Source organism: Schistocerca gregaria, chromosome 1, assembly GCF_023897955.1.
Source record: "Schistocerca gregaria isolate iqSchGreg1 chromosome 1, iqSchGreg1.2, whole genome shotgun sequence".
Classification (NCBI taxonomy): domain Eukaryota; kingdom Metazoa; phylum Arthropoda; class Insecta; order Orthoptera; family Acrididae; genus Schistocerca; species Schistocerca gregaria.
Genome location: NC_064920.1, coordinates 644,164,041 through 644,179,762, shown reverse-complemented (window position 1 = coordinate 644,179,762; position 15,722 = coordinate 644,164,041). Strand labels below are relative to the sequence as shown.

The 15,722-nt window shown below is 41.3% G+C and overlaps 1 protein-coding gene across 1 annotated transcript in view; it reads left to right on the top strand.

Annotated features, from left to right (window-relative positions):
* The window catches only part of LOC126360761 (polyribonucleotide nucleotidyltransferase 1, mitochondrial), a 114,670-nt gene that overhangs the window by 72,217 nt on the left and 26,731 nt on the right, over nt 1-15,722 (top strand). Inside the window, exon 6 of the mRNA XM_050007736.1 lies at nt 6,845-7,032. Coding sequence (XP_049863693.1) covers nt 6,845-7,032 — 188 coding nt within the window. The remainder of the gene's footprint in view (nt 1-6,844; nt 7,033-15,722) is intronic.

Genomic DNA, 15,722 nt, shown 5'->3' with positions numbered 1-15,722 from the left:
CTAGAAATAAACTTTCCTGCAGACAAATGGGGATGGGTCTATACGAGCTGAGTGGAATAAAGCTGAACGGATGAATGCCAGTCGCTGTTTATATGGTTGACTGGGTTTGCAAATGATCAGCGTTGTTATAACTACTAGTGAATTCCATAGATTCAGACTACCAGAGTGGAAAAAAAATTACTAACAGAAATAACAGGCAACAAAGATTGTGTATTGTCTCCTCCGTGTGTCCAAGAAAATGAAATTTTGACAGAAAATTTTTGGCCAGACCGCTACACTGCTAAGGACCAGTTATACAGTCCCCAGCTAACAGCCACTAAAGTTCTATTCTGGGAGTAGCGTGGAAAACGTGTTGTACGATCACGTAGTAATGCCCAACCAGGTAACTAAACCTGTGACAAAATTAACCAGAGAATAAGTTTTGACACTGGCAGGAATAGTTACAGAATTAGTGATAAGATTGTTTGTTGGAACTAGGAAGGAGAAGAAACAGGGACTCTCACAAATTTTTGTGGTGTATCTTTAAAGTGTAACATGCGCAAAAATGATCATTATGTGTTAAAGCTTAGATTCTCTTGCAGCTTATTAATCTTAGTGACCAATATTAAACGTAAAAGCTTTCCTTTCTTGTAGCCACACTATGTATATTAATTTAAACCATTACCTTTTCGTATTTGTGTGTTCGCCCTACTTTACAGTGATGTTGCTATTAGATGACTACATCATGTGTCCTATGATCCAAATATCCGCTGTCATCGGCTGGCAAGATCACTTGCCATGAGCTACAACTGGCTTACAAAAGTGCATCACAATCTCGATTTCAGTCCTTTGGAAAGTAACATGCAGTGTTTCGTGGAATTCAAATTTATACTTTCGTAATACGAAAATATGCAGTGTGCATGTTGCTGCACATCAGACATCTTTCTAAAACGTGTTTTTTCCCTTATGTTTCGTTGTCTAAAGTGTCAGGAAATTCTACGCCGGTGTATAAAACCAGAACCATTTAAAGGATTGATAAGTTTTAACAGTTTTGAGGAAAAGTATACTGTTACTTGACACGAAAAAAATGTGTTTTCATCTAGGAGAAAGTGTATTTTTAACCGGGAAATCCGGGAATTTTTTTTTCGTCGTCCACGTATACACCCTGAATAACTACACCCTGAACTGCACAGAAAGTCATTGGCACATTTACTTTCCCACCCGTGATAACACCTCACCCAGCCTCCATGATGTGTGCACAACACCCATTAACTAGCAGTGTGATAGATACTACTGCACCTAAATTTAAATCACGCACTCATCCATCTCAGTAACCCACAGTTTTACATTATCTGCCACTACAGCCAATTCAGACTCTGAATCTCACAAGGTATTATAGCTGATAATTCCACATTATTATTATTATTATTATTATTATCATCATTATTATTATTATTATTATTAACATCCACAATTTTACTACCTTCTGCATCCGTTAAACTCCCAATATTAATGTCTTTCCCCTGACTGTCTGCTTTAATGCAAGCCCCCCTCTTATTTAGCATTCCCAGATGCCTGCAGTTTAACATTCCCACGTGGCCATCATAATTTATGTGTGGATCAACAATCTTGTCCTTGCAACTGGTCCACTTTTCCACCTTTCTTATCTGTAAACAGTCAACAAGTTTAACTCAGACAGCAGTAGTTGAACTACTGTGGGAGAAGGTAAGCTAAACTGTGCCTGTTTCTCTCATAGCCTTCAGCTGCTTAAACATGTCTGAAATACCTTCTCTCATTAGAGCCATCTTAACTGCCAAAGATCACAATGTTTCTCAAGAGTAACATGTGGTGTTTTCAACTACAATACTGTGAAACCTCTGTGTAATAAATATAACGAAACAGAACAACAGGGGACCCAAAATCAAATGATCAGAAGGACTCTTGAACATAACACTATGTTAACATTTCTTGTTCTAAGTCAAGTTCTCCATCTGAGTGGCTGCTCATTGTTCTCACTTTCAAAAATAACTACAAGTGATGAGTGCACCTTCCCCTCTGCTTACAGTAAGATACATTGCCTATGCCTGTACTAATCAGGTGCGAACTAACATACATTTTCACATGCCTTCAGAATGTTATCAGAGTTTACTTGCCATGCTTCACATATGAGAACAAAATTAAACATCTGATGGGAGACCCACTAATTTTCCATAACACTAACAGGGGAAGGGAGGAGGAGGGAAGGCGGGGGGAGAGTAAACACAGTCACCCTGCTGTGTTCTTGATGCTGCTGACATCATCCTGAAACCAGCTGCAGATGTCAAAAATGATTTGTAAGTGCCAGGGGTGAATGACCTCTGTGGTGGATGGAAGAGCTGGGCTGCTAGTAGTCAGGAACGCCTGCTTTCACACCCCGGGTATGGCTGCAGCAGTGTGATGGGTAGGTGCAAAGTGTTTGCCCAATGTCCTATCATTACAGATAATCTTTTATTCCACACCACAAGACACCAGTTGCAGTGACAGACAGCACGCCAAGACACAGGCCAGACTCAAAAGGTGAAGTGTGCTTGGGTCAGCAAGTGGCCTCATGTCACAGCCAATGGTGGTATTGCATTGGGCAGCAAGTGGTGTGGTCAGCTCTCTCGCAGTGTTGCACTGACCCAGGCCACGAAGCAGGGAGGTATATGGCAGCCAGAGTAGGCAGCTCAGCTGTGCTGTTAGTGTGAATAAACAGCTCAGTGCAAGACGCATTGGAGCATGCAGGATTAAACTGAGAACCCCAACACATATGCCAGCAGCTCACAAAGTTGACATGTGCCCACATAGGGCATTGATTAGCAACAGAATTTGGTCACATAGGGCGATGAAGAACAGTAAAATCACAGGCAGTGGTGACTGGGCAGTTAGATAGCTCAGGTACGAATTGTGTTTCCCAAAGGTAGGCAACCAGTTGCAGATGGAAGTTAGCCAGGAGGTGTCACACTGGCTGGAAGGTCCAAGTCAGCAGCATTCAGACCTCGTATGGACAGCAGGCCCATAGCTAGTGGAGACAGCATCTGTTGGTGGCAGCTTTGAAGATCCATTTCTTAGCCTGGTATATTCTTCCCCTTGTAGCTGGGTGCTGGTGATGATTGAAAGCTGCTTTTCTAAAATGAGTAGCATTTATACAAACTCAGTCTGCTATTGTTTCTGAAATGGCAGTGCTCCTCTCTCCTAAGAAATAGCAGTGCTTCTCTCTCCTAACCCATAAAAGAACCAGACAAGACTGCTGGGCAACTATGACAGTGCTGCTCCAGTCTTTACAGTTTGTCAGCATTTAGTGTGCAGAGCATGGTCAAACCAATACCAGCTTCATAACATTAATGCAGCATAGGTTGATGATGTCTTCAATCAAGTAATTGAAATTCATTGTCATCTGAAGTGAAAATAACACTCTGCACACACTGTCCGGGATCTCTTGGAGAGATAGATAAAACTGAAATAATAACCTGTTGTAACATATAGTGAGCCTTTGTTTCATCACAGTACAGGAAGTAAGTGTGTACTTACATGACCATATTGTTTAGCAGGAAGAGAACACAGAGGCAAGAAAAATTGAAAGGGATGAGGCACAAAACCCAACAATGCTGGAAGTGGAAACAGTGATAAATAAACTAAAAAATAACCATGCACCTGGTGAAGATGGGATCATGTCAGAACTAATAAAATCAGGGGGGAAACCTCTAGGACATGAAATATTTAAACTAATAAAGAACATATGGGTAAATGAAAGCATGCCGGAGGAGTGGAATACTGGAATAATATGCCCAATATATGAGAAAGGAGAAAAGCTCAATTGTGAAAACTATTTAGGCATAACCCTACTGAATATGAGATGTAAGATTTTCTCTGGAGTGCTGAATGACAGAATACAGAAGTGCACTGAAAAGATACTCGGAGAATACCAATGTGGATTCCGATCAAACAGAGGTACATCGGACTAGTTGTTTGTCGTTAGACAAATAACGGAAAAATTTTATGAATATGATATAGATCTCCACTTCCTGTTCATTGACTTTAAACAAGCTTTCGATAGTATTAATAGACCAGCATTATGTAAAGGGCTGAAAGAATTGGACATCTGTGATAAACTGTGAAGATCAATCGAGCTAACAAGAAAAGATACAAAAGTAAAAGTGAATAACAGAATGAATGACCAGGCAGTTTGACTTTCTTAGGACAGGATGCCCAAAATAATCGTGAATGCCAGAATATATTCAACAAGAAAGAAAGGGTAGACCAAGACCTAGGTGGATGGACAATGTGCTGGCTGACCTTGCTAAGATGGGGATCTGTGGATGGAAGAAGAAAGCTGAGAACAGAGAGATATGGACGAAGATTGTTGAGGAGACCAAGGCCCAGCAAGGGCTTTAATGCCGAAGAAGAAGAAGAAGAAGAAGAAGAAGAAGAAGAAGTTCATCAAGGATACATGAGTGGGCCTTCGGTTCCAAAAGCCAATATCAAGGATGGAGTGAAACAAGGTGATGGCCTCTCTGCAGCAGTGTTTAACTTAGCACTGCATGGTATCATACAAAAAGTAGATAAAAGAGAAACAATAATGATGAAGTCCAGCCAGGTATGTGCTTATGTAGATGATATTGCCACCATGGCAAGGGATGTAATATCACTTAAAGAAATATATGGATAAGTGGAAGCAGAAGGAACAAGAATTGGACTTACTATAAATGGAAGCAACACAACATATATGGTTAAGTCCAATTCTGAAGCTAGAAGAACGCCACAGGACCTGAAGATCTCTGATAAATGCTTCAAAGCTGTTAGATGCTTCCATTATTTAGATGTCCTCCTAACCTATGATAATAGTATGAGAAAATGTATTAAAGAAACGATACAAGCAGAAAACAAGGCCTATTATGCAAACCTAAAGACATTCAAGAACTCTCTAATTACAACAACGATTAAACTGATTGTATACTATTCACTTATGTGACCTGTTGCCCCATATGAATCAGAAGTGTGGACAGTGACAGAGTCAGACAGTAACAGTCTAAGGGCATCTGAAAGAAAAATCTTATGAAAAATCTATGGGCCTATGAGAGAGGCAGAAGGTTGGAGAGTGAGAGACAACCATGAAATACAGGAGCTTATACAAGGGAAACATATAGTGAAATTCATCAAATCTCAAAGAATATGTTGGTTAGTACAGGATGTCCAAAATAATCATGAATGCCAGAATATATTCCACCAGAAGGAAGGGTAGACCAAGATCTAGATGGATGGACAATGTGCTGGCTGACCTTGCTAAGATGGGGATCCGTGGATGGAAGAAAAAAAGCTGAGAACAGAGAGATATGGAGGAAGGTTGTTGAGGAGACCAAGGCCCACCAAGGGCTGTAGTGCCGAAGAAGAAGAAGAAGAAGAAGAAGAAGAAGTCATCAAGGATACATGAGTGGGCCTTCGGCTCCAAAAGCCAATATCAATGATGTTTTGTAATGGTTCGCACGTATACACTTGTTGATGGCCCAGTATTGAAATCTACAGCAATGTGTGGAAGGATTGCACTTCTGTCACATTGAACGATTCTCGTCAGTCGTTGTTGGTCCCCTTTGTGCAGGAGCTTTCTCCGACCGCAGTGATGTTGGAGGTTGGAGGTTTGATGTTTTACTGGGTTCCTGATAGTCGTGGTACACTCCGATTTCTGATAGTCACGGTACACTCGTGAAATGCTCATGCAGAAAAATCCCCACTTCATCACTATCTTGGAGGTTCTGTGTCCTATCGCTCATGTGCCAACTATAACACCACATTCAAACTCGCATTGCTGACTGCAGCACCATATTCTACCTGTTTACATATCTCTGTATTTGAATGCGCATGCCTATACCAGTTTCTTTGGTGCTTCAGTGTATAATAGATATGAAAACTGCAGTCAAACATGTTTCAACAAGTTTGCTTTGTTCTTTCATTTTTTTCTTCTTTTAAGCTTGCAAATTTATATGTTGTCTATCTGTTAAAAAGTATGAGTTTTGCCAAAGTTTTCCTCTACTGAAGGTCATCACTATTCAGAATGGTGAAACTAATGCTGACTGAAGCTGTGACATTACCAAATTATTACGCAGGCAACTGCTGCTATATATTCCTGATTTTCAGCATCTTTGTGCAAAATGCTATTTATGTCTGATACTGTGCACCTAAATTATCTTAGCTGATACAAACACAGACCAAATCAATCATTTTATTGTATACCTTCACCTGTTGTTGTATCTATCAGCATCTTCAATATGTAAAAACTAATATCAAAGTTGCAGACAAAAATAACAAGCAGCACAATGCTCCAAATGTCTGTTAAAATCAATGAAAGGGCCACAAATGCCCCTCACTTTTTCATAGAAGTCTTATGCTCATTTCCTGTTATGTCAGTGATATGGTGACTAACTGTTACATAAGAAAGTTCGATTTGAAATTTGTCTTGTGTTCTACTATTTTAACCACACACTGTCATAAATTACAAACAACTCTGTGCTCCAGTCATCCACAGCTGAGGTAATAATACATCCTGCAAAAAGAACACTGCTTACAGCTATATGATAATTTTTAATGTGACATGATCTGTCCCATGGCATATACCTTTAGGTGTATGTAGTACTTTAATGACTAAAAGTATTGTGTATGGATGTGACTATAGGCCATGAAACCGGCCGTGTCCCATTAAAGTTTATCATACAACTCTGTGTGGTGGTGCTTTTGCAAGATCGTCATTTGCAAGATTGTCATAAATGATTTAATCTAAATAGCAGGATGTAAACACCATTGCTTTTATTGTCATTTTATCTATTATGCCCAGATCTATTTTACCTTTTTATAGGGAATTGAAGATTATATGGGAGACATGGATTTTAAGTTGGCTGGGACTAGAAAAGGTGTGACAGCACTACAGGCAGACATCAAGATACCAGGCCTTCCTCTGAAGATTGTAATGGAAGCTGTCCAAGCAGCCACGGAAGCAAAGTCGCGCATTATAGACAAAATGAATGAGACACTGTCTAAACCAAGGTATGGTCATGTAAATCCATTAAATAAAATTCAGTTTTTTACAATGTCAAAGATGTGCAGCACTTCAAATAAGTTTTTTATATGTGACTTGTAACATTAAGATCAAGAGTAACAGCAAGGTAGACTATATTTACCCTTGGTAACTTAAGTGAATAAATAATGTGCAGACTTAGAGAGGCGTAGATACTTGATATGCTGTCAAAAGTCAGAGTTTAACTGCAGCTATCTGCTGAGTGTTTAGGTATACGAACCTATGATCATCAATGCTTTTGTTCAGAGTAAATCATTTTACACTTACTACTGAGTGCAAATGTAAAGCAAACATTTGTCTTGTCTCTTGATATTCACTGTTGAAAATGCAGTTAGATACCTTTTTATCTCTTCACTATTAACTTGAACTGTAGCAGTAGTTGACAACCATGTGTACAATAGCAGAGAATAAAACATAGCAGGGACTAAAACATTGAAAGCAATCAATAGTCCAACAAGGTTGTTACCACACAAAACATTGCATAACACTGTGGTACTTATTCTTAGTAGGAAATATTTGGAATGTTGATTGTCAAGATTGTGACGAATTGACTGTTTTGATGAGTTCTTAAAATAAACAATACTGTGTTGTTATACAGTGTGAAGCCCCTCTTTTGTACTTTCCAGGGTACTTACAAACTGGTGGAGATGACAGGATAATGTAAATGGTGGGAAATCACTTTTTAGTAATATACTTAATGAAAATATTGGGAAAGTGTTTCCTAGACACATCAAAAATGTTTTGCATCACCCCAGTTCCCAGAACTCCTGAAGATAGACATTGACTGTGGATATTGTATGAAGACACAATCTCTTTGACTGTTTAGAGATGTCTCTAAACCTGCCCAAAGATGTAGTAAACAACACCGCCTATTACACGTAGTGGGTCCGACAGCCAATCAGTTCCAGTCATTCCACCAGGAAGGAGGTGCACAGCTTATGTTGTCTGTAGTTCAACCATGCCTAGACAGTCAAGACCACAGATCAGGATTGTTACTTTGTACCAGGAAGGGCTCTCAACAAGGGAAGTGTCCAGGCCTCTCGGAGTGAACCAAAGCATGTTCGTACATGGAAGGGATACAGAGACAGGAACTGTCGATGACATGCCTCGCTCAGGCCACCCAAGGGCTACTACTGCAGTGGATGACGGCTACCTATGGATTACAGCCTCTCCCGCTGGGGATTCGAGTCGTCCCTCGGGCATGGGTGTGTGTGTTGTTCTTAGCATAAGTTAGTTTAATTAGTGTGTAAGTATAGGGACCAATGACCTCATCAGTTTGGTTGCTTAAGAACACACACCATGTTGAATAATGCTTTTCGTGCAGCGACAGGACCTGTGCACAATAGGCTGCATGATGCACAACTTCACTCCTAATGTCCATGGTGAGGTCCATCTTTGCAACCATGACACCATGCAACGTAGCACAGATGGACCCAACAACGTGCCGAATGGACCACTCAGGATTGGCATCACATTATCTTCACCAGTGAGTGTCGCATATGCCTTCAACCGAACAGTCGTTGGAGACATGTTTGGAGGCAACCTGGTCAAGCTGAATGCCTTAGACACACTGTCCAGCAAGTGCAACAAGGTGGTTCCCTGCTGTTTTAGGGTGGCATTATGTCGGGCCGACATTCACCGCTGGTGGTCATTGAAGGCACTGTAAAGGCTTTACAATACATGAAAGCCATCCTCCGACCAACAGTGCAACCATATTGGCTGCATATTGACAAGGTATTCACCTTCATTGATGACAATTTTCACTCCCATTATGTGCATCTTGTGATTGACTTCCTTCAGGATAATGACATCGCTCGACTAAAGTGGCCAGCATGTTCTCCAGACATGAACCCTATCAAACATATCTGGGATAGATTGAAAAGGGCTGTTTATGGACGACATGACCCACCAACCACTCTGAGGGATCTACACCAAATCGCCGTTGAGGAGTGAGACAACCTAGACCAACAGTGCCTTGATGAATATGTGGAGAGTATGCCACGATGAATACCGGCATGAATCAGTGCAAGAGGATGTGCTACTGGGTATTAGAGGTAACAGTGTGTACAGCAATTTGGACCACCACCTGTGAAGGTCTCGCTGTGTGGTGGTACAACATGCAATGTGTGGTTTTCATGAGCAAAAAAAAGGGCAGAAATGATGTTTATGTTGATCTCTATTCCAATTTTCTGTACAGTTCCCGGAACTCTCAGAACTGACGTGATGCAAAACTTCTTTTGATGCGTGTATTTAATGTTGTTATGTTCTATCAAGCAGTGAAGACAATTCCAGTTAATATTATTTTATAAAACATAAATAAGCCATTTTATTAATTGTATTGGCCTGTAAATTGAAACCTTTAGTCTTACTAAGTTTGATATTTCATGAACAAATAGATACTTCCTACTTTTATTACAAAAGGGAAAAAAATCAGAATTACATTTTGTTTCAGCTTCTTCTAGTGACTTTTTTTCTATCTTATTGTCTAGTTCATAAATATATTCAAGAAATTTGGTATCTAAATCTGCAGCAGAAATATTCATTATATTTACTACTCACCAAGTGGCACCAGGAGAAAATAGGTGTAATAGATAAAGATGTGTTCAAGCTATCAGAGCTAGTGGCTCCTTCTTCTGATGGGAGGTTGAAGGCAAAGGAAGAGGAATGAAGAAAAAGACTAGCAACATTTAGAAAATGGGTTGAGTTATGGAAAAGTTGGCTAGAGAACCCTGTGTCAGGGGAGACTAACCAGACAGAATGAGAAGGAAAAACAGTCAGTCTCCCCCTCTGGGTGGCATTTCCATCTCTCTGCCCATTTCCTAAACCATGTCAATTTTTTCCCTTCATCCCTCTTTCTACCTCTTCATTCCTCCTGCCAGAAGGAACCAATGGCTCTGGCTCCGAAAGCTTGTGAGTTTACTTAACTATTATGTATGTTTGCTCCTGCAGCCTCTTGGTGAGTGGATTTTTTTATCCATCCAGTTACCTTATACTAGCTGAGTACCCAACATTGCTGGGGTACATATTTATTCCAATCTTCTATTAACACATCTCTACCATCCCCCGTCACTGTCCATCTACGCCAGCCCTTCTCTCTGTCCATCTCCACCGCCTGCTCTCTCTGTCCACCTCCACTGCCTCCTCTGTGTGTTCACTTTCACTGCTTCCTCTGTGTGTCCGCCTCCACTGCCTTCTCTATCTGTCTGCCTCCTCTATGTGTCCGCCTCCACTGCCTCCTCTATGTGTCCGCCTCCACTGCCTCCTCTATGTGTCCACCTCCACTGCCTCCTCTATGTGTCCGCCTCCACTGCCTCCTCTGTGTGTCCGCCTCCACTGCCTCCTCTGTGTGTCCACCTCCACTGCCTCCTCTGTGTGTCCGCCTCCACTGCCTCCTTTATGTGTCTGCCTCCACTGCCTCCTCTATGTGTCTGTCTCCACTGCCACCTCTCTCTGTCCACTTCCTCCTTCTCCATCCCCCACTCTCTGTCCTCCTCCTCCTCCTCCTCCTCCTCCTCCATCCCCCACTCTCTGTCCTCCTCCTCCTCCTCCTCCTCCTCCTCCTCCTCCTCCATCTCCCACTCTCTGTCCACTTCCTCCTCCTCCTCCTCCTCCATCCCCCACTCTCTGTCCACCTCCTCCTCCTCCATCTCCTCCTCCTCCACCTCCTCCTCCTCCTCCTCCTCCTCCTCCTCCACCACCTCTCCCCACTCTCTGCCCATCTCCTCCTCCATCCCCACTCTCTGCCCATCTCCTCCTCCATCCCCACTCTCTGCCCATCTCCTCCTCCATCCCCACTCTCTGCCCATCTCCTCCTCCATCCCCACTCTCTGCCCATCTCCTCCTCCATCCCCCACTCTCTGCCCATCTCCTCCTCCATCCCCCACTCTCTGCCCATCTCCTCCTCCATCCCCCACTCCCTGTCCACCTCCTCCTGCTCCTTTCTGTGTCCATCACCTCCTCTCCCTGGCCATCTTCTCCTCTTCCCTTTCTCTGTCCATTTCCTCCTCCTCCTCCTGTTTGTGCATATCTGCTTGCTGTCTGTCCTCCTCCTCCTCCTCCTCCTCCTCCTCCTCCTCCATGTTATCACACTCACTTCAATGGGAGGCTGGTGGTTCTTACCCCACAGCATTTCTTTTCAGATTGTAACTAATGTGTGCACCAAATTTGATTGAAATCATTCCAGAGGTGTAGGAAGAGCTTTTTACCCATGGCATTGTCCGCATACACATATGTCAAATATATATCACACATATTGTGTACATATTTCATCTGTATGTCTAGCGAATTTCGGCTAGCAATTTCATTTTCATGCAGCTCAATGTTTATGACAATGTATATGTTGAACTATGTGCTGTACAGTAATATAATTAATCAGATACATCCATTTTTATGCCTGCATATTGTCTACAAAATTGTTTATGATTAGAAGTCGTAATAACAAAGTAATAAATTAAAATATCATGCATGATGTGGCAGTTTCTTACACATCTCGGTGTTTGTGACATCATATGTCCTGAACTGCATGTTGAACAATGTAGGTATCTTCAGCGGCACATGTGGATACTGTCTGTGAAATGTGTAGAAGATAGAGTTAGCAGAAAAGAAGTAATAAATTAAAATGCCTTGCATGATGTGTCTGTTTTTTCTCGCATCTCAGTGTTTGACATCATATCTCCTGAACTGTGTTGTACAGTGAGATATTTTTGTAGGCACATTCAGTGGCAGATGTGATACTGTCTGCAAAAAGTGTTGTGACTAGAGCTAGTAGCAATGAAGTACTGAATTGAAACATCTTGCTTGATGCAGTAGTTATTCGTGTGTTTCAGTGTTTATGGCATCAGTGAAGACACAATTAACGAGACTAATTGGCGTCTTAAGTCATTCGGATAGTCAAAACTCTGGGTAATTGAATGCACAGGGTTTGTAACGTAAATAGTGGCAACTATTTAGTCGCAGCCAATACGAAAGAATTACATGTTTACACCTGTTACTGTCCTTCAAAATAGTCACCAGCGTTGTGTAGAACCCATTGCCAGTGATGTAAAAGACGTAGTATACCGATGGCAGAGCCTGTTCTGTTGATGGTGTAAATGGAGTGCTCTAAAGTTATGGTGATTCTCATGTGTGACTGTGATGGTGTTATCCTAATGCATTACGTTCCACCACGGCAGACAGTCAGTGCAAAGTATTACTGTTCGTTTTTGGAGCATCACCTGCGACCAGCTTTGCGAAAGAAGCAGTGTCACTTTCTGTGCAACCCACCCATCATTTTGCAGGACAGTGTGTGGGCGCATACACCGCAAGCTGTGGCTGCTCTGTTCGGTCGATGGGACTGGGAAGTACTGTACAATCCACCATACTCCCCGGATTTAAGTCCTTATGATTTTGATTTGATTCTGAAGATGAAGGAACCACTTTGTGACATTCGCTTCAGAACTGTTCCAGAGATTCGACAGGCAGTAGACCGCTCCATTCACACCACCAGCAGAACAGGCTCTGCTAACAGTATACTACGCCTTCCACATTGCTGGCAATGGGTTCTACACAACACTGGAGATGGCCTTGAAGGACAGTAACAGGTGCAAACCTGTAACTCTTTTGTATCGGGTGTGAATAAATAGTTGCCGCTATTTAAGTTCCAACCCTTGTATGGGGAAAAGTGATTTTTGTATTATTAACTCTAGAAACCTACATCATAAGGTTATCTTTTAGATACTTCGTCATATGTCTATCTCTCTATGGTGGAAAACATAATGTTAGGTGTTTATTCAAAACAACAAAAACAAATTAAACTTATTAAAATCATCAAAAATCAATATTTATTCTGAGATTAGACATACATTTTCATGTGTAAATACATATTTTATTAAAATTGCTACAATACTGCAACCTTAATCACGAAATACCTAACAAAATTCACGTAGGTCAGTCACTGTAGTTTAATTTTGTGTAAATGTTCAGTAGTTGTGATTTTGCGTAAACAATTTTGTCTCCATTGAAGCTACATCACAAATTCATTTTAATCATAGTAAATTGTATTTCTTTTACGAAACATTTGAAAGTTGTTTCTAGGGCTAGAAATGCTTCTGCACGAGATGCATCACTGTCCCTAAATAACAAACATCGAAAGCAAAAAAAAGTGTATTGCAGACATCACATCCGGAGACCCAAATCTTTTTATACACTTTCATATTAAATGTCTTTGTATATTCGCTTTTTTTACCGTCGCCTATAGTTTTTTCACTGACAAGGGTAAAAAAAAAGCAGAAACACACAAACAACATACTTTATGTTAGCTCATTAGGTAAAGTTAATACTGCATTAAGTTGTGTCTATCATGACATAGTGAAACACAATCTGTTTATTTTCATAATATTGTAGCACACGGGTAAAATTTTGCAATTTTGTACTAGCCGAGACTGGTGGTTGTTATACCCAGAACCGTATACGTGGAGGTGACCCTACTGTGACTATCGAGTGTGCAGGGTACAGTTATCTGCATTTTGTGGCTCATGTCGCCACCAACGACATCTGTCACATGGTTTCTGAGCCCATCCTCAGTTCATACAGGCGGCTGGTGCAGGTGGTGAGGGCTGCTGGCCTTACAGATGGGGTGCAAGCAGAGCTCACAATTTGCAGAATGGTTGATCAGGGTCCTCTGGTTTGGAGCCGAGTGGAGGGTCTCAACCAAAGGTTTTGTTGACTCTGTGATGGTCTTGAATGCAGATTTCTAGACCTGTGTTATCGGGTGGGAATTTGTAGTACTCCTCTTAGTAGATTAGGCATGCAATACATAAAGGAAGTAGCTACTTGGGTAACAAAGTACTGGTAGAGTGCATAAGGACTTTTTAGGCTGGGCGGTAGTTTGAAGTATCTGATGAACAATTACCATTCATTACACAACAAGGGAAGTCATACTGCATTCAGAGTAAAGACACTGTTTCTCAAAATTTTATCAGTAAATTGTCAAAGTATTCGTAACAAAGTTCCTGAATTTACTGACTTCCAGGAAGGTTTTCGTACTCAAATTACTCTTGAGGCTGGGAGCTGGCTGAAAGCCAAAGCTCTGAGATATTTAAGGAGTCGTGGAATGTATACCAGAAAGACAGATTAGAGGTGATAGGAGGGGGAGTGTCATTGCAGTTGACAAAAATATTGTCTCTATTGAGGTTAAAATATTGTCTCTATTGAGGTTGAAGTTGTGTATGACACTGGAGTTATCTGGTCACATGTAACAACAGGTGTAGGTGAAACCAGATTAGTTGTTGGATGTTTTTACTGGCCACCCAATTCTGCTGTGACAGTTCTAGAGTCATTCAAAGAGCCTACAGTCAGGAGTGTGTAAATACCCAGACCATGCAATACTAGTTGGAGGTGACTTTAACCTTCTGGATATAGACTGGGATGTCTGTGGATTCACTGCATGGGGTGCAGACAGACAGTCTTGCTAAGTTTTTTTAAAAATGTTTTCTGAAAACTGTCTTGAGCAGCTAGTTTGGCAGGGCACACACAATGGAAGTATCTTAGACTTTGTAATTACAAATAGATTGGACTTTGTCAATGATGTCAGTGTTGAAATGGGGATTAACAATCATAATGTCATTGTAGCAACTATGGTTACAAAAGCTAATAAATCAATCAAATATGCAAGGAGAGCATTTCTGCTAGAGAAAGCAGATAAGCAGTGGTTAGCATATCAATTACTCAGACAGTGAACTAATACCACTTAGTTCCAGGAAGATGAACATAGAGGAATTATGGGCAAAGTTTAAGCAGATGAATTATCGGCAAAGTTTAAGCAGATTGTAAAAGTGTGGTCCAGAGAGTTATGTGCCCAGTAAATGGGTTAAGGATGAAAAAGACCCACCATATTTTAATAATTAAATTCGGAAAATGCTGAGGAGGCAGAGGCTAGTGCACCCTCAGTTCAAAAGAGAATGTACAAATTACTACAAGCAAAGATTAATAGAGATTTGTGCATCTGCAAAAAGATCTGTGCACGAAGTACACATCATCTACCACTGCCATACCTGAGCAAAAGTTCTGGTGGAGATCTCCAGAAAATTCTGGTCCTATGTTAAATCATTAAGTGAGTCCAAGTCTTTCATCCAGTCCCTAGTTGACCAGTCTGCTATTGGTGGTTGAAGAAAGCGAAACGAAATCTGAAGTTTTAAATTTTGCACTCAGGAAATTATTCACGGGAAAATCATACAAACATACTGTCATATGGACAACATAGAAATAAGCATCCTTGGCATAGAGAAACACTGGAAAGTTTGAAAGCTAATGAGTCACCAGGTCTGGATGGACTTCAGTTTTACAAAGTGTACTCTTACAGTACTGGGCCCATATTTAGCTTGCATTTATCATGAATTTCTCACTTAGCACCAAGTCCCAAGTGATTGGAACAAAGCACAGGTAAGGTGTGTGCATAAGAGGGGTAAAAGAACGGACTCCCAAAATTACAGACCAATATCACTACATTCGATTTGCTGCAGAATCCTTGAACATATTCTCAAAAACTAAACTAAACTCCACCTGAACCGGCCATGAAGGCCCAACAGCACTGATCGGCCACTGTGCCATCCTCAGCCCACAGGCATCACTGGATGCGGATATGGAGGAGCATGTGGTCAACACACCACTCTCCTGGCCATAT